The sequence below is a fragment of the Scyliorhinus canicula genome, chromosome 31, assembly GCF_902713615.1.
Source record: "Scyliorhinus canicula chromosome 31, sScyCan1.1, whole genome shotgun sequence".
Classification (NCBI taxonomy): Eukaryota; Metazoa; Chordata; class Chondrichthyes; order Carcharhiniformes; family Scyliorhinidae; genus Scyliorhinus; species Scyliorhinus canicula.
The window spans coordinates 3,260,890-3,279,669 of record NC_052176.1 but is presented as its reverse complement, the minus strand read 5'-3'; the positions used below and the strand labels follow the sequence as shown (position 1 = coordinate 3,279,669).

The 18,780-nt window shown below is 51.5% G+C and overlaps 1 protein-coding gene and 1 long non-coding RNA gene across 2 annotated transcripts in view; one reads left to right on the top strand and one right to left on the bottom strand.

The window, feature by feature from the left end:
• Positions 1-13,003, top strand: part of LOC119958943 (breast cancer metastasis-suppressor 1 homolog) — a 32,683-nt gene extending 19,680 nt beyond the window's left edge. The window contains exons 8-12 of the mRNA XM_038787468.1: positions 1,045-1,109; positions 2,432-2,471; positions 9,013-9,078; positions 11,522-11,648; positions 12,818-13,003. Of these exons, the coding sequence (XP_038643396.1) occupies positions 1,045-1,109; positions 2,432-2,471; positions 9,013-9,078; positions 11,522-11,648; positions 12,818-12,944 (425 nt within the window). The 3' untranslated portion in view covers positions 12,945-13,003. The remainder of the gene's footprint in view (positions 1-1,044; positions 1,110-2,431; positions 2,472-9,012; positions 9,079-11,521; positions 11,649-12,817) is intronic.
• A 2,893-nt stretch (positions 13,004-15,896) lies between these two features.
• On the bottom strand, positions 15,897-18,536 carry LOC119958998. The gene is made up of 2 exons (XR_005459118.1): positions 18,388-18,536; positions 15,897-16,633 (listed from the first exon to the last, which is right to left on the bottom strand). It is a non-coding gene; the product is annotated as an uncharacterized LOC119958998 (long non-coding RNA).
• Positions 18,537-18,780: the final 244 nt, after the last annotated feature.

The window sequence follows — 18,780 nt, the reverse complement described above, 5'->3', positions numbered from 1 at the left end:
ACTCATTGCTGCACCAGAAGGTCGAACATTCAAGCCTCACTGCAGGGCAATACTCGGGGAGTAAGTACCGCACTTTTAGAGGTGCCACCTTTCCGATGAACTCTCTCTGTTGCTGTAAATGGACGAAAGATAGCTCACGCCCAGGATGGGGAGGTGAGCAGGGGAGTTCTTCCCCTCTTGGCCAATATTTATCCCTCCGCTAACAGATTGTCTGGTCGGTAATCACATTTCTGTTTCTGGGAGCCTTCTGTGTACAAATTGGCAGCTGCATTTCCCTGTGCTATGACCGTGACTGTACTTCACAAGTATTTCATTAGCTGTCCTGAGACTGTGCAGAGGGCAATCTAAATGAGAGTTCAATGCTGACCATCAGCTACGCCACGTCAGAACTCTTTCCAGTGGCAATTGTAGTTAGTGCAGCCGATGGTGACTCGTACCTCAGAGAGCAGAGATTTGCCAGCAGACCAATCAACTCTTGGCTCGCGCTCTCACAATCCCTGTGCTCTTACACATATATTCCAGCTATCACCTTGCATGTCTCGCACTCTGGATTGCTGCCCGTTCCTCGCTTCTGCTGCTCCAGTCCCTCGCCAAACTGCTTGATCCTGCCTTCCAAAAACTAGACTAACCGGTTAAAGCAAATGACTATGGATGCTGGAATCGGAAACAAAAACAGAAAGTGCCGGACAATCTCAGCAGGTCTGATGGCACGTGCGCAGTGAGAAGCGAGCTAACATTTCCAGTCTGGATAACTCTTTGTCAAACTGACTCTTTGTTAACGGGTTATTCGCCAGAATGCCGATGGCGAGATATGTAACGGGTGTCACTGTACTTCTGATTGATCCTTGTTTGTGAAGAGTTTTGAGGTGTTCCTGAGATGTGAAGCTGCTGCATAAATGTCTCTAGCGGATACTTGAGGGGTGATCATATCCCTTTCACGGGGCAGTTATTCTTCTCTTTTAGAATGTGGTGTGGGATGGAACGTGAAGTGCAGGCATAAATACATTAATATTCTCTGGTCTTCATTCCTTAACATCAGTGCAAGCCCGTACATTGTCTACATGCTACGAGACATTGATATCTTGGAGGACTGGGCTGCAATTAAAAAGGTACGCTCTGCTGTGGATTACTCTACCTGCATCGCAACAGCCTCCGATCACTTCTCATTCGCCTCACTTACTCCCAGTTCCTCCACGTGCATTCCCTTTTCTCTTTGCTCTCCATTCCTCCAACTCCCTGTTATCAAGCATTCTCCTAGCTCTCCCCGGCCACTTGTTAACCCGCACTTCACCCGTTCTCCGGCCTCCTGCACTCTCCCTCCTTCTCAACCCCTCTTACCCGTGCTTATTCCCCGCCCTCCCCACTCCTCATTCATTCTGCCGTCCCCACTCTCCTCTCTGGATTCTCAGCGCTCTCCTTAAATCTTCACATTCGCTGTTGCAGTCCGGGTCTTGAAGAGTTCTGTGCGATTTATGCATTAGGTGGGTGGGATCAGGATCTTATCTTGGTTTGGAGAGGAGTATGGAGTAGTTCAGCAGAGCGGGAGAGTAAACAGAGTCACTGGCTGAGGTGAATTTGACCAAACTCAGTTGCTGTAGGCCTGCTGTCGAGTTGCCCTGCCTGTGATTTCCCACACAGATTTCCAGCCACCACCACCACCGTGTAATGATAGGCCTATTTTCTAGGCTAGTATTGTGAAGAGTCGGAACATTTTTTGGCTTCTGCCCCAGTCCCAGTGCAGTTTCTGACTAGTTATTCCAGAGATGCTGTTTCCACATGTGGAAAAAGAGATTTCCTTCCTGCTACAGGAGGTTTTATGGAGCCAGACTACGGGTTCACATGAGCTCTCTTGCCCCGTTCAATCCAAGCTGGGATAGCGACACGCAAAGCATGTGATGAAGTGAGCTGAAGTTGCAATCAAGCAGGAATTGTAGCCCCCGTTTTTCTTTTTCCAATTAAGGGGGCAATTTAGCGTGGCCAGTTCACCTACCCTGCACATCTTTGGTTTGTGGGGGTGAGACCCACGCAGCCACGGGGAGAATGCGCAAACTCCACACGGACAGTGACTCTGGGCTGGGATCGAACCAGGGTCCTGGGTGCTGTGAGGCAGCAGGGCTAACTGCTGTGCCACCTTGCCACCCCGTTGCCCCCATTTTAAGGCCCTTTTGGACCATTAGGGTGTCTCTGCTCCTCTGATGAATCCTGGGAAAGCCATGTCGCCCTGGTTTTCTCTTGCTCCGAGCCAGGCCACCCAATAGGGTGGCGTGGAACCCGGATTTACCCCAACCCTATAAAAGGGAGATCCCGTTCCTCGAGTTGGAGGGCTGGCTGTGGATGTTGTCAGACGATGGTGAGGTTGTGTGATAACGGTCAGTGTTGATGAGTAGAATGATGTGGCAGCTACTTGACCAATCTCCTCCTCTTCTTTCAGGCAAAAGCAGTGGTGACCCAGCAAAAGAGAAAGTCCGATGGTAAGTGAAAGTTAAATAGTGTTGTATACCTATCGGTATACTGGCCGTACAAGGTACGGTGACTGGGTATACAGGCTGTATAGAGGTACGGTGACTGGGTATACAGCTGTATAGAGGTACGGTGACTGGGTATACAGGCTGTATAGAGGTACGGTGACTGGGTATACTGGCCTTACAAGGTACGGTGACTGGGTATACAGCTGTATAGAGGTACGGTGTCTGGGTATACAGGCTGTATAGAGGTACGGTGACTGGGTATACAGCTGTATAGAGGTACGGTGTCTGGGTATACAGGCTGTATAGAGGTACGGTGTCTGGGTATACAGGCTGTATAGAGGTACGGTGTCTGGGTATACAGGCTGTATAGAGGTACGGTGTCTGGGTATACAGCTGTATAGAGGTACGGTGTCTGGGTATACAGCTGTATAGAGATACGGTGACTGGGTGTACAGCTGTATAGAGGTACGGTGTCTGGGTATACAGGCTGTATACAGGTACGGTGACTGGGTATACAACTGTATAGAGGTACAGTGACTGGGTATACAGGCTGTATAGAGGTACGGTGACTGGGTATACAGGCTGTATAGAGGTACGGTGACTGGGTATACAGGCTGTATAGAGGTACGGTGACTGGGTATACAGGCTGTATAAAGGTACGGTGACTGGGTACACAGGCTGTATAGAGGTACGGTGTCTGGGTACACAGGCTGTATAGAGGTACGGTGACTGGGTACACAGGCTGTATAGAGGTACGGTGACTGGGTATACAGGCTGTATAGAGGTACGGTGTCTGGGTACACAGGCTGTATAGAGGTACGGTGTCTGGGTACACAGGCTGTATAGAGGTACGGTGACTGGGTACACAGGCTGTATAGAGATACGGTGACTGGGTATACAGGCTGTATAGAGATACGGTGTCTGGGTATACAGGCTGTATAGAGGTACGGTGTCTGGGTATACAGGCTGTATAGAGGTACGGTGTCTGGGTACACAGGCTGTATAGAGGTACGGTGTCTGGGTACACAGGCTGTATAGAGGTACGGTGACTGGGTATACAGGCTGTATAGAGGGACGGTGACTGGGTATACAGGCTGTATAGAGGTACGGTGACTGGGTATACAGGCTGTATAGAGGTACGGTGACTGGGTATACAGGCTGTATAGAGGTACGGTGACTGGGTACACAGGCTGTATAGAGGTACGGTGTCTGGGTACACAGCTGTATAGAGGTACGGTGACTGGGTATACAGGCTGTATAGAGGTACGGTGTCTGGGTGTACAGCTGTATAGAGGTACGGTGACTGGGTACACAGCTGTATAGAGGTACAGTGACTGGGTATACAGCTGTATAGAGGTACGGTGACTGGGTATACAGCTGTATAGAGGTACGGTGTCTGGGTATACAGCTGTATAGAGGTACGGTGTCTGGGTATACAGGCTGTATAGAGATACGGTGACTGGGTATACAGGCTGTATAGAGATACGGTGACTGGGTATACAGGCTGTATAGAGGTACGGTGACTGGGTACACAGCTGTATAGAGGTACGGTGTGTGGGTATACAGGCTGTATAGAGGTACGGTGACTGGGTATACAGGCTGTATAGAGGTACGGTGTCTGGGTACACAGGCTGTATAGAGATACGGTGACTGGGTACACAGCTGTATAGAGGTACGGTGTCTGGGTACACAGGCTGTATAGAGATACAGTGACTGGGTATACAGCTGTATAGAGGTACGGTGTCTGGGTACACAGCTGTATAGAGATACAGTGACTGGGTATACAGGCTGTATAGAGGTACGGTGACTGGGTATACAGGCTGTATAGAGGTACGGTGACTGGGTACACAGGCTGTATAGAGGTATGGTGACTGGGTATACAGGCTGTATAGAGATACGGTGACTGGGTATACAGGCTGTATAGAGGTACGGTGACTGGGTATACAGCTGTATAGAGGTACGGTGTCTGGGTACACAGCTGTATAGAGATACGGTGACTGGGTATTCAGCTGTATAGAGGTACGGTGACTGGGTATACAGCTGTATAAAGGTACGGTGTCTGGGTATACAGGCTGTATAGAGATACGGTGACTGGGTATACAGGCTGTATAGAGATACGGTGACTGGGTATACAGGCTGTATAGAGGTACGGTGACTGGGTATACAGGCTGTATAGAGATACGGTGACTGGGTATACAGGCTGTATAGAGGTACGGTGACTGGGTACACAGGCTGTATAGAGGTACGGTGTCTGGGTACACAGGCTGTATAGAGGTACGGTGTCTGGGTACACAGGCTGTATAGAGGTACGGTGACTGGGTACACAGGCTGTATAGAGGTATGGTGACTGGGTGTACAGCTGTATAGAGGTACGGTGACTGGGTATACAGGCTGTATAGAGGTACGGTGACTGGGTACACAGCTGTATAGAGGTACGGTGACTGGGTATACAGCTGTATAGAGGTACGGTGACTGGGTACACAGCTGTATAGAGGTACGGTGTCTGGGTACACAGGCTGTATAGAGGTACGGTGACTGGGTATACAGGCTGTATAGAGGTACGGTGTCTGGGTACACAGGCTGTATAGAGGTACGGTGACTGGGTATACAGGCTGTATAGAGGTACGGTGTCTGGGTATACAGGCTGTATAGAGGTACGGTGACTGGGTACACAGCTGTATAGAGGTACGGTGACTGGGTACACAGCTGTATAGAGGTACGGTGACTGGGTACACAGGCTGTATAGAGGTACGGTGACTGGGTACACAGGCTGTATAGAGGTACGGTGACTGGGTACACAGCTGTATAGAGGTACGGTGACTGGGTATACAGCTGTATAGAGGTACGGTGTCTGGGTATACAGCTGTATAGAGGTACGGTGACTGGGTATACAGCTGTATAGAGGTACGGTGACTGGGTACACAGCTGTATAGAGGTACGGTGTCTGGGTGCACAGGCTGTATAGAGGTACGGTGACTGGGTACACAGGCTGTATAGAGGTACGGTGACTGGGTATGCAGCTGTATAGAGGTACGGTGACTGGGTATACAGGCTGTATAGAGGTACGGTGTCTGGGTATATAGCTGTATAGAGGTACGGTGACTGGGTATACAGGCTGTATAGAGGTACGGTGTCTGGGTATACAGGCTGTATAGAGGTACGGTGTCTGGGCATACAGGCTGTATAGAGATACGGTGACTGGGTATACAGCTGTATAGAGGTACGGTGACTGGGTATACAGGCTGTATAGAGGTACGGTGTCTGGGTATACAGGCTGTATGGAGGTACGGTGTCTGGGTATACAGCTGTATAGAGGTACGGTGACTGGGTATACAGGCTGTATAGAGGTACGGTGTCTGGGTATACAGGCTGTATAGAGGTACGGTGACTGGGTATACAGGCTGTATAGAGGTACGGTGACTGGGTACACAGGCTGTATAGAGGTACGGTGTCTGGGTATACAGGCTGTATAGAGGTACGGTGTCTGGGTATACAGCTGTATAGAGGTACGGTGACTGGGTATACAGGCTGTATAGAGGTACGGTGTCTGGGTATACAGCTGTATAGAGGTACGGTGACTGGGTATACAGCTGTATAGAGGTACGGTGACTGGGTATACAGGCTGTATAGAGGTACGGTGACTGGGTATACAGGCTGTATAGAGGTACGGTGACTGGGTACACAGGCTGTATAGAGATACGGTGACTGGGTATTCAGGCTGTATAGAGGTACGGTGACTTGGTATACAGGCTGTATAGAGATACGGTGACTGGGTATACAGGCTGTATAGAGATACGGTGACTGGGTATACAGCTGTATAGAGATACGGTGACTGGGTATACAGCTGTATAGAGATACGGTGACTGGGTATTCAGGCTGTATAGAGATACGGTGACTGGGTATACAGGCTGTATAGAGGTACGGTGACTGGGTATACAGGCTGTATAGAGATACGGTGTCTGGGTATACAGGCTGTATAGAGGTACGGTGACTGGGTATACAGCTGTATAGAGATACGGTGACTGGGTATTCAGGCTGTATAGAGGTACGGTGACTGGGTATACAGGCTGTATAGAGATACGGTGTCTGGGTATACAGGCTGTATAGAGGTACGGTGACTGGGTATACAGGCTGTATAGAGGTACGGTGACTGGGTATACAGGCTGTATAGAGGTACGGTGACTGGGTATACAGGCTGTATAGAGGTACGGTGACTGGGTACACAGGCTGTATAGAGGTACGGTGTCTGGGTATACAGGCTGTATAGAGGTACGGTGTCTGGGTACACAGGCTGTATAGAGATACGGTGACTGGGTATACAGGCTGTATAGAGGTACGGTGTCTGGGTATACAGGCTGTATAGAGGTACGGTGTCTGGGTATACAGGCTGTATAGAGGTACGGTGTCTGGGTATACAGGCTGTATAGAGGTACGGTGTCTGGGTATACAGGCTGTATAGAGGTACGGTGACTGGGTATACAGCTGTATAGAGGTACGGTGTCTGGGTACACAGGCTGTATAGAGGTACGGTGACTGGGTATACAGGCTGTATAGAGGTACGGTGACTGGGTATACAGGCTGTATAGAGGTACGGTGACTGGGTATACAGCTGTATAGAGGTACGGTGACTGGGTATACAGCTGTATAGAGGTACGGTGACTGGGTATACAGGCTGTATAGAGGTACGGTGACTGGGTATACAGGCTGTATAGAGGTACGGTGACTGGGTATACAGGCTGTATAGAGGTACGGTGACTGGGTATACAGGCTGTATAGAGGTACGGTGTCTGGGTATACAGGCTGTATAGAGGTACGGTGACTGGGTACACAGGCTGTATAGAGGTACGGTGTCTGGGTACACAGGCTGTATAGAGGTACGGTGACTGGGTATACAGGCTGTATAGAGGTACGGTGTCTGGGTATACAGCTGTATAGAGGTACGGTGTCTGGGTATACAGGCTGTATACAGGTACGGTGTCTGGGTATACAGGCTGTATACAGGTACGGTGTCTGGGTACACAGGCTGTATAGAGATACGGTGACTGGGTATACAGGCTGTATAGAGGTACGGTGTCTGGGTATACAGGCTGTATAGAGGTACGGTGACTGGGTATACAGGCTGTATAGAGGTACGGTGACTGGGTATACAGGCTGTATAGAGGTACGGTGTCTGGGTATACAGGCTGTATAGAGGTACGGTGACTGGGTATACAGGCTGTATAGAGGTACGGTGACTGGGTATACAGCTGTATAGAGGTACGGTGACTGGGTATACAGCTGTATAGAGGTACGGTGACTGGGTATACAGCTGTATAGAGGTACGGTGACTGGGTATACAGGCTGTATAGAGGTACGGTGACTGGGTATACAGGCTGTATAGAGGTACGGTGACTGGGTATACAGGCTGTATAGAGGTACGGTGACTGGGTATACAGGCTGTAATAGAGGTACGGTGTCTGGGTATACAGGCTGTATAGAGGTACGGTGACTGGGTACACAGGCTGTATAGAGGTACGGTGTCTGGGTACACAGGCTGTATAGAGGTACGGTGTCTGGGTATACAGCTGTATAGAGGTACGGTGTCTGGGTATACAGGCTGTATAGAGGTACGGTGTCTGGGTATACAGGCTGTATAGAGGTACGGTGACTGGGTACACAGGCTGTATAGAGGTACGGTGTCTGGGTACACAGGCTGTATAGAGGTACGGTGTCTGGGTATACAGGCTGTATAGAGGTACGGTGACTGGGTATACAGGCTGTATAGAGGTACGGTGTCTGGGTATACAGGCTGTATAGAGGTACGGTGACTGGGTATACAGGCTGTATAGAGGTACGGTGACTGGGTATACAGCTGTATAGAGGTACGGTGACTGGGTATACAGCTGTATAGAGGTACGGTGACTGGGTATACAGCTGTATAGAGGTACGGTGACTGGGTATACAGGCTGTATAGAGGTACGGTGACTGGGTATACAGGCTGTATAGAGGTACGGTGACTGGGTATACAGGCTGTATAGAGGTACGGTGACTGGGTATACAGGCTGTAATAGAGGTACGGTGTCTGGGTATACAGGCTGTATAGAGGTACGGTGACTGGGTACACAGGCTGTATAGAGGTACGGTGTCTGGGTACACAGGCTGTATAGAGGTACGGTGTCTGGGTATACAGCTGTATAGAGGTACGGTGTCTGGGTATACAGGCTGTATAGAGGTACGGTGTCTGGGTATACAGGCTGTATAGAGGTACGGTGACTGGGTACACAGGCTGTATAGAGGTACGGTGTCTGGGTACACAGGCTGTATAGAGGTACGGTGTCTGGGTATACAGGCTGTATAGAGGTACGGTGACTGGGTACACAGGCTGTATAGAGGTACGGTGTCTGGGTATACAGGCTGTATAGAGGTACGGTGACTGGGTATACAGCTGTATAGAGGTACGGTGACTGGGTACACAGCTGTATAGAGGTACGGTGACTGGGTACACAGCTGTATAGAGGTACGGTGATTCTCTGGGTCACTCAGTCCCATCTGCTTTACTCCCCAGGTGCTGGTTCTGAAGCCGCCCATGGTAAGAAGGCAAAAGCCTCGTCCCAAGTGTTAAATGATACAGGTTAGTAGAAAATGTTGTCCAACCTCCACCTCGTTCTCGCTTACTGCTTCTTCTTTCTTGTGCTCACTGTTCCTCCTGCTCTTCAGCCTCCCTCTTTCCTCTTGTCCTGCACCATTTTACCCGCAGTCCCATATTCCTATGTAAGGATTCTTAGCAGTAGGGAAACAGTCCATCATGTCCGCAACTTCCGAATAGATCGACCCCGCATTACCTGCTTTCTCATTGTGTGCCTCACCTTGTCACAACCCCTTTTCTCTGTGCATGAACCCACTCACACTGTCTGCTTCACTGTCCTTGTGCCCTCCGCTGGAGTCATATTCCACATCTCCTTTCCCCCTTTCACTGACAGCAGCAGCCAATGTGAAACTTCACCTCTGACCTGATATCCTTTCCACGTCAGCCACCTCTCAAAGATTGGCATTGTCACCTTGAATTAATGGCAGATCACCTTCCTAATTAGCTAGCCTGCCAAACCTGCCCCGCGCCTACTGCCCCGCTAATGTGCCTGCCCTGCTGACGGCCCCCCCCACCCCGTGCCTACTGCCCCGCTAATGTGCCTGCCCTGCTGACGGCCCCCCCACCCCGTGCCTACTGCCCCGCTAATGTGCCTGCCCTGCTGACGCCCCCCGCCACCCTGCCCCGCGCCTACTGCCCCGCTAATGTGCCTGCCCTGCTGACGGCCCCCCCACCCCGTGCCTACTGCCCCGCTAATGTGCCTGCCCTGCTGACTCCCCCCGCCACCCTGCCCCGCGCCTACTGCCCCGCTAATGTGCCTGCCCTGCTGACGGCCCCCCCCACCCCATGCCTACTGCCCCGCTAATGTGCCTGCCCTGCTGACGGCGCCCCCCCCCCCCCCCAACCTGCCCTGAGCTTACTGCCCCGCTAATGTGCCTGCCCTGCTGACGGCGCCCCCGCCCCCAACCTGCCCCGCGCCTACTGCCCCGCTAATGTGCCTGCCCTGCTGACGCCCCCCCCACCCTGCCCCGCGCTTACTGCCCCGCTAATGTGCCTGCCCTGCTGACGCCCCCCCACCCTGCCCCGCGCTTACTGCCCCGCTGATGTGCCTGCCCTGCTGATGGCGCCCCCCCCCCACCCTGCCCCGCGCCTACTGCCCCGCTAATGTGCCTGCCCTGTTGACGCCCCGCCCCCGCCCTGACTGCCCCGCTAATGTGCCTGCCCTGATGACGCCCCCCCCACCCCGTGCCTACTGCCCCGCTAATGTGCCTGCCCTGCTGACGCCCCCCCCCCCCCCCCCCGTGCCTACTGCCCCGCTAATGTGCCTGCCCTGCTGACGCCCCCCCCCCCCCCAACCCCGTGCCTACTGCCCCGCTAATGTGCCTGCCCTGCTGACGGCGCCCCCGCCCCCCACCCTGTCCCGCGCCTGCTGCCTCCGCAGTAGCCATCCTCCAAAACAATAGGAAATAGTCTGCAGACGGGATCAGAGCTGAGGGTGAGCCACTCCTCTCTCCCTCTCATCTCTCTCTGTCAACATTCCCAGTTGTATTCAGCACAGAGTTTACAGGAATCTTTGTTGTATTACTTCAAATTATAATAAGGAAGGTGTCCATCGCATAAAAAAAAAACATCCCAAAGATTTCCGGGTGGCATGGTGGCGCAGTGGTCGGCACTGCTGCCTCATGTCGCCGAGGACCCGGGTTCGATCCCGGGTCGCTGTCTGTGTGGAGTTTGCGCATTCTCCCCGTGTTTGCGTGGGTCTCAACCCACAACCCAAAGATGTGCAGGGTTAGGTGGATTGGCCACACTAAATTGCCCCTTAATTGGAAACATTTTTTTTTATAAATTTAGATTACCCAATTATTTTTCCAATTAAGGGGCAATTTAGCGTGTCCAATCCACCTACTCTGCACATTTTTGGGTTGTGGGGGCGAAACCCACGCAGACACGGGGAGAATGTGCAAACTCCACACGGACAGTGACCCAGAGCCGGGATCGAACCTGGGACCTCGGCGCCGTGAGGCGGTTGTGCTAACCACTAGGCCACCGTGCTGCCCTAATTGGAAACATTTTAAAAAAATATTTCACATCCAATTATGAAATGTTGCACCAGAAGCAAATGTGCAGCCACTTTACACACTGCAAGAGCCTAGAAATATGAACAATCAGTTACTCTTGTTTCCTCGGTGTTGGTTCAGAGGGGATTATTGGCCCCGGCCGAACTCCCTTGCTCCTCTTTCCATGGTGTTGTGGGATTTTTAAAATAATCTGCAGGATGGTATCTTTGGGGGAGTGTCACCCCCAAGTCCCACAGTGGGACTTGCACCCACAGCCTCCCTGACTCTGAGGGCTGTCCGCTGAGCCAGACTGGTTGTAATGTTTGCAAACGCATTGATTTTTGACTCTCTTGGCTGGCAGCCAAAGTTGCCTTTCGCATGAATGAAAGAAAGAGAAAAGAGAGGGTTAATGGGTCTGTTCCCCTCCGCAGCTTTGCCTAAACCTGAGAAGCAATTGTACACGGCCAAGTGTGAGGAAGGAAGACTCTTCTACGAGGGAGACTGGTACAGCAAGGGGCAGAGCATCGTACTGGAGATGAAGGATGAAGCGGCCTCACAGTAAGCAGCCTGGCACTCTATACATCTGTTTGTGAATTTCTCACACCGATTGGATTGGGTGCTCCTCAAATTCTACCTGTGCAAAGTTGCACTGTGTCCGCAAACCTGGGAGGAGTGGGAACAGAGCGTGTGATCTCGTCTTTACCCCTGGCTAATTACACCCTCTCCTTAACCACGGGCCCACTCACAGCGCCTGTCACCAAGAGATCAGCTAACCCGGCACAAGACCGTCTCCACATCGGGCACTGCAGTCCCAGCGGGAGGCCCCACTCTTGACGATCTAACATAAGGCTTTTTTAACAATGCCTTTTGTTGATGCACAGCTCATGTGGAGGCTGGGAGTAGTCACTGATCTGTGCCTATCCTCACACAGCCTCGTAGCTAACTCTCCCCTACGGTATTCCTGTACTTACTGCCACTCACTTGATACAGCATCTCTCATTTAAAGTGAGATGGCATTGACAATCACTGTCTTCCTTTATATGATTCGGTTTGGTGCCCCATCGCTCTATTTTTAATATGTTTCCCTGCTGCTGCTCTCCCTTGATTTGCTGCAGCCACTCAAAGATGCGTAGTGCATCAGAGCTTCCAAATGACTGCTCCTGATTCTGTGGAACTCGCTCCTAAACACCAGCTGGTTTCAGTCTTTTCTTCAGTTGCCCTCGCAGGCACCCTGCATTCACTTTTCCCTCTTCTCTGTGAAATGTGTTTTTGACATCAGCGTCAAGCCGCAGGTTCCTGCCCCTGATCACTGTCCACTCTCGGGGGGAAAAGTGCACGTGCGTAGATATTGGGTGAGGACGGGCTGACGGGGGGGGGGGGGGGGGGGGGGGGGGGGGGGGGGGGAGATTATGCTCTCCACGGTCACCTATCCTGCGAGCAGCTCCTTGTGGTCCTGGAGGATTGCCAGAGCTGCAACCCACCACCTTGTTGGCACTTTGAACCAGAGGCCTTCCTGATTAATCTGGACCTAATCCCGATTGAATTGGTCAAAAGATTCTTGCATCCCACTGAGATTGGTTGCAGGCGCGGCCACCTAATGGCCGCCCACGTGTTGAATCTCACGATCGTCCTCGAAGGAGCAACGGATTAAACTCTGTGTTAAACTGATCTGCTGGCCTGGTTTGGTTCCTTGTTGATGAACGCGATTGTCTTTGTTTACCCACTAGTGCCACAATTACGGCTGTCAGCACAGGAGAGATCTGGCTCCGGCGGTTAGATGGAAGCAAAACCAAATTGTACGTCAGCCCAGCTCCAAAAAGGGAAATACTGTATCCACAAGACATGACCTTTTGACACTAAACCTCCACCAACCCTGCCGCTGAGGGAAAGCTTCTAATTGCAAAAAAAAAAAATTGATTCTAGAAAAGGAAAAAAGCACGTGTTGATGATCAGCTTTCCACCCAGGCTTACATGGAGATTAGCACCGAGGAAGCCGGTGTGACTTCACTATGGAACTTGCCACGGTTAGAGGACCACGAGCCAATCAAATTCTCACTCTGGCTTCTAGCAGAAAAAAAAAAACAAACAAACTTTGGACAGAAACAGCCGGCTTCGGGGAGGCCGGGGAAACAGAACTCTCTCTCTCTCTCCCCCCCCCCCCCCCCCCCCCCCACCCCCCAGTGCCTCCTCCTGCAGCTTGCTCGCAAAATCCACTAGTGGCGGAGCCAAGAGAATATTCTAGCACTTTTCGTCTCTCGTTATCCTTTCTTTTGGTGACCTACTTACTCTGCACTAAGACTCTGATCTGCGCGTGGCAGCCAGTAATTACACAGAAACAAAAATGAAATGCCCATGCGGAGCCTGCTTCCAACTTGCTTCAACGGTTTGGAGTTAGCGGCAGAGCTCAACTGTAGATACAACTTTCCATTGTACAGCACTTTTTAAAAACTGGACCGACGCTAGTCCTGAGCACTAAACCATGGAGATCGTGTGAAAAAGAAAGTTTATTTCAAATCTATTGAAGCCTTAAAAAAAAAGACATCTATTAAATAAATATTTGACATTTAGGCTGCTTGCGATTCTTATTTTGATTGAAGCTGCCACTCCTGAGGGTCACAATCTCTTCTGTTATGTATCCCCCGGCACAGTCTCTGCATTCATCCAATCCCCTCTTCTCTCCCTCCGCCCCCACCCACACTTCCCAAGGGCTTTTCACTAACTTCATTCGAAGCCTACTTGTGACAACAAGTGATTTTCATTTCACTCGAGGAAGGGCCACGAATCCCTGTTCCTGATCTCTGTCCCACGACGTACGAGTAGCTTTGAGGACAGGAGTAGACGCGGCTGTGCTGCCCTCGCTGTTGAATAGCTTGCAGAGGCGCACGGCAGGTCACTTTCGGTACTCCAGCAGCCATCAGCACCTTCCGCGATCGGGCAGAGAGAGGAAACGGAATCCTCTTTATTGCAGCGGCGTTCAGCACCTTGAAGAGGGCATGCCCCCCCCCCTCACCCACCCACTGAGGCCCCCTTGGGCAGGGTGAGGCCAGGCAGAGACAGTAGTGGTTCTCAGTAGGTGGGGAAGGAAAGTTCAGCTGGGGTCACTTGCTGCCTTGCCAGAATCGTGGGGTCACCAGCTATAAATAATAATAATCTTTAGTGTCACAAGTAGGCTTACATTAACACCGCAATGAAGTTACTGTGAAAATCCCCTCGTCGCCACATTCCGGCGCCTGTTCGGGTACGCGGAGGGAGAATTCAGAATGTCCAATTCACCCAACAAGCACGTCTTTCGGGGACTTGTGGGAGGAAACCGGAGCGCCCGGAGGAAACCCACGCAGACACGGGGGGGGGGAGGGGGGCGGGGAATGTGCAGACTCCGCACAGACAGTGACCCCAAGCCAGGAATCGAACCTGGAACCCTGGAGCTGTGAACCAACAGTGCTAACCACCGTGCTGCAGCCTTGAAGCATAAGACTGTGAGCAGACCCTCCCTGCATTGTTAATTTGAAATAAGTACCAACCATCGCCTAACATGGAAGCCGATTGATCCATGGGAGTGACTGGGAAAAGATTGGGTCCATTTGGATTCTTTATCGGCCGGGGGGGGGATTGAATCAACAATCACTGGATTTTTTTGCAGCTAATTATTTGCTTGTGTACCGTGCAATCATGGTCTAATGTCTATTGATGATAATTATCTTTCTAGATTGTCACCGTCCTTTCCCTGCAAACACTCGGGATAATAGATGGACGGCGAGGTTTTATTGTTGTCAAAACTAAAAACCGGTCGACAAGGTTGTTAGGAAATTTCGAACCCATCCTCTCCAATGCTGTGTAGAAGTATCTCAAAATTAACTTTAGCGAAGAAACACAGTGGGAGCCTTTCTGACACCTCTTTCGGTCAGGGTATGACAGGAGATGGATGAACTCCCTTCTCCGGCCTCTCTTCCCTCTCCGTCCTTTGCCTCGGTTTCAAAGGCCACCTTGATCGCCGGATCCTCTCGTAGCTGATATGAGATCCTCTTGTTATTTTTCTGCTGAAAACGCTCCTATCCCTCCTGTCTGCGATAGAATACCTGAAACCGTGCACAGCACCGGGGGCCTTTCACTGATGTATGCATGCGCACACACGGCTTCCCTTCTGTACCATTCCGGTTCTATGTTCTCCCCAAGCTTTAACCACGCTCAAAAGGCAGCACAAGCACTGCTTGTGGCCGTCTTTAATCCCAGATTGCACGAACGAAGCAGACTAGGTTGGGGCTATGCTTTGAGTGTGAATCCCAACAGTCCCCCAGCCAGGCTGACTGCCAACTGAAGAAAGATTCTGGCTTTGAATATGGTTTGAAGTGACTTTCGCCTGCTCTCTCCCCAACTGCATGCTCCCAGAGAATGACAGAATGGTCGGGAGGGGGAGGTGGGGGAAGGCTATTATCCAGCCCATTGTTTCTACCCTGGCTCTCTCCCGAGAGCCACTCAAGCACGTCCCCCCCCCCCCCCCCCCCCCCCCTCCTGCACAGCAACCTGCCATTGCCACACAATAATCTTCTTCCCTCTTGAAAACGTCGATCGAACTTGCCTGCCTCCACCGCACTCTCGGGCAGTGCATGACCGACTACGTGAACGTGGTTCACGCCCTGTTGGCCCAGTCACCTCAAATCCGTGCCCTCTGGTTCCCGGCGGCAACAGTATCTCCCCGTCCAAAAACCCCCCTGGCGATTTCGAATACCTCTTTATCAAACCTAAAAATTAATTGCGAGCCCAAATTTTGCTCGGCGCCTCCGAGCCGCACATCAACTGGTCGGCCGGTAAGTTCATTTTCTTTTATTAATTATCTACATCACAGTCCCAGTCTGAAGTGGGGGGCCTCCGGGCGGTTCCCACTCCACCTCTACCTTGCCAGCCGCTGTCTGTACACTCAATATGGCAGCTGACAGCACACTGCGGTTGCCCGCTTGTAATTCGCCTAGTTGGCATCTCACGGAGCAATGGGGCGTTGCCATATTGAGTGAGCGTCTGCCAGTTCTTTGGTCAATCCTTCCGCACGGCCGTGCTCATGTTTTCAGCAAAGCCCCCCTCCCCCCCCCTCCCGTATGGAGTGCGCCAAATCGTCCGCATAAATTCTTTTTCGGAAAAAGAGCAATCGATACAAAAGACAAAATCAAACTCCACCAGCTGAAGGCATGAAATGGGGCGACGGTAAAATTTAGGCGTCTTTCCGTCAGAGTATTAAATAGGCGTAAAACAAGTGTTTTTCAATGTTAACATGTGATAACGTGTTCCCCCCCCCCACCCCCTTCCTTCGAGGATCTGGCAGGGGGCAGAGGGGAAAAGAATGGACGACGAGGATGGTCATTTTCTTGTCTCTTGCTGCAGCTTTGCCCGCCCTGCGGCCTAACTCCTCTTGCGGCGTATGCAGATGTTGTGGCGCCTCGTGGGCACGAAGCCCTGGTAGCAGGTGCACCGGTATGATCCCACGGTATTTGTGCAGCGCGCATTCTTACACAGGAACCGCTTACGGTGCAGGTCACGACACTCGTTGACGTCTGTGGGTCAAAGGGGAACGAAGTCAGCGGAGAAGGCCCTGGGAACGGCACAGTGTAAACTGCACTATACAAAACACGGGCTGGAAATCTGCAACTCCCGCCATAATTGTTTTAAAATTGTCGCAGACAAGGAGTTTCGCAGTTTCCAGATGTGTGTGTGATGAGAAACGCTGTGTGACGAGAAACACAGAGTATTGGCAACATAAGCTACTGGGAAAACTATTTGTTCTCGGGTCAGAACATCAGTAACCAGGGGACTCGGAGTGACTCCGAGCCGTCAGCTCCGAACACCAGGGTCAAATTTTGTCCCAGACGTGGGTCACGGCCGCCTCTGCTGGCTCAAAGTGTGCCACGTGAAATGGGCTCTGTTGACCCAACAGTGCTTTGGAGGTTCTCTTCTGGAACTGGGGATGACGAAAGATTATTGAGACAGTTAGACGGAGCTTTACTCTGTATCTAACCCCGTGCTGTACCTGTCCTGGGAGTGTTTGATGGGGACAGTGTAGAGGGAGCTTTACTCTGTATCTAACCCCATGCTGTACCTGTCCTGGGAGTGTTTGATGGGGACAGTGTAGAGGGAGCTTTACTCTGTATCTAACCCGTGCTGTACCTGTCCTGGGAGTGTTTGATGGGGACAGTGTAGAGGGAGCCTTTACTCTGTATCTAACCCGTGCTGTACCTGTCCTGGGAGTGTTTGATGGGGACAGTGTAGAGGGAGCTTTACTCTGTATCTAACCCCGTGCTGTACCTGTCCTGGGAGTGTTTGATGGGGACAGTGTAGAGGGAGCTTTACTCTGTATCTAACCCCGTGCTGTACCTGTCCTGGGAGTGTTTGATGGGGACAGTGTAGAGGGAGCTTTACTCTGTATCTAACCCATGCTGTACCTGTCCTGGGAGTGTTTGATGGGGACAGTGTAGAGGGAGCTTTACTCTGTATCTAACCCCGTGCTGTACCTGTCCTGGGAGGTGTTTGATGGGGACAGTGTAGAGGGAGCTTTACTCTGTATCTAACCCCGTTGCTGTACCTGTTCCTGGGAGTGTTTGATGGGGACAGTGTAGAGGGAGCTTTACTCTGTATCTAACCCCGTGCTGTACCTGTCCTGGGAGTGTTTGATGGGGACAGTGTAGAGGGAGCTTTACTCTATATCTAACCGCGTGCTGTTCCAGTCCTGGGAGTGTTTGATAGAACAGTGTCAAGGGAGGTTTACTCTGTATCTAACCCCGTGCTGTTCATGTCCTGGGAGTGTTTGATGGGGACAGTGTAGCGGGAGCTTTACTCTGTATCTAACCCCGTCATGTACCTGTCCTGGGAGTGTTTGATGGGGACAGTGTAGAGGGAGCTTTACTCTGTATCTAACCCCGTGCTGTACCTGTCCTGGGAGTGTTTGATGGGGACAGTGTAGAGGGAGCTTTACTCTGTATCTAACCCCGTGCTGTACCTGTCCTGGGAGTGTTTGATGGGGACAGTGTAGAGGGAGCTTACTCTGTATCTAACACCGTGCTGTACCTGCCCTGGGAGTGTTTGATGGGGACAGTGTAGAGGGAGCTTTACTCTGTATCTAACACTGTGCCGTACCCGTGTTTGAAGGGGATTGTGTATTTGTGATACATACTGACTAATTAGATATTTAAATCATGTTACTTGATAATAGCTTTATCTGCAAAACACTGACACGATGTGTCCAGTGTAAATCGAGATAAAACCGAGAACCTTCAGTATGCAAATACAGTCTGCAGTCCAGTTTTATACATACCTCTGCATTTCCCGCTGCTGTCTAACTGGAAGCCTTTGTAGCATTCGCACCTATTTCTCCCTCGCGCACAGCGCCCGTGCCTACAGGAACACTCCTCGGAGTCATCGTCAGAACTGTTATCTGCGCAGAGGCAAACAAATCATAGCAATCCCACACAACAATGGCCTTGCCCAAACCCTCCTTCGCACCACCGGCAATTAGTGGGGGCCGAACATTTCAATCCAACTTCGCACATGTATCAGGCTGGCCCAGGGGGGGGGACCAGGAACGGACCGTTGGTGGGAGGGGATTTCCTAACGGGTGTTGTGAGCAATGGAGGATAAAGCAGGTTCTTCGTTAATGGCCCATTATTTCTTGCACGGTACAGAGACAGGAATGCTGCCATCCTGAGGT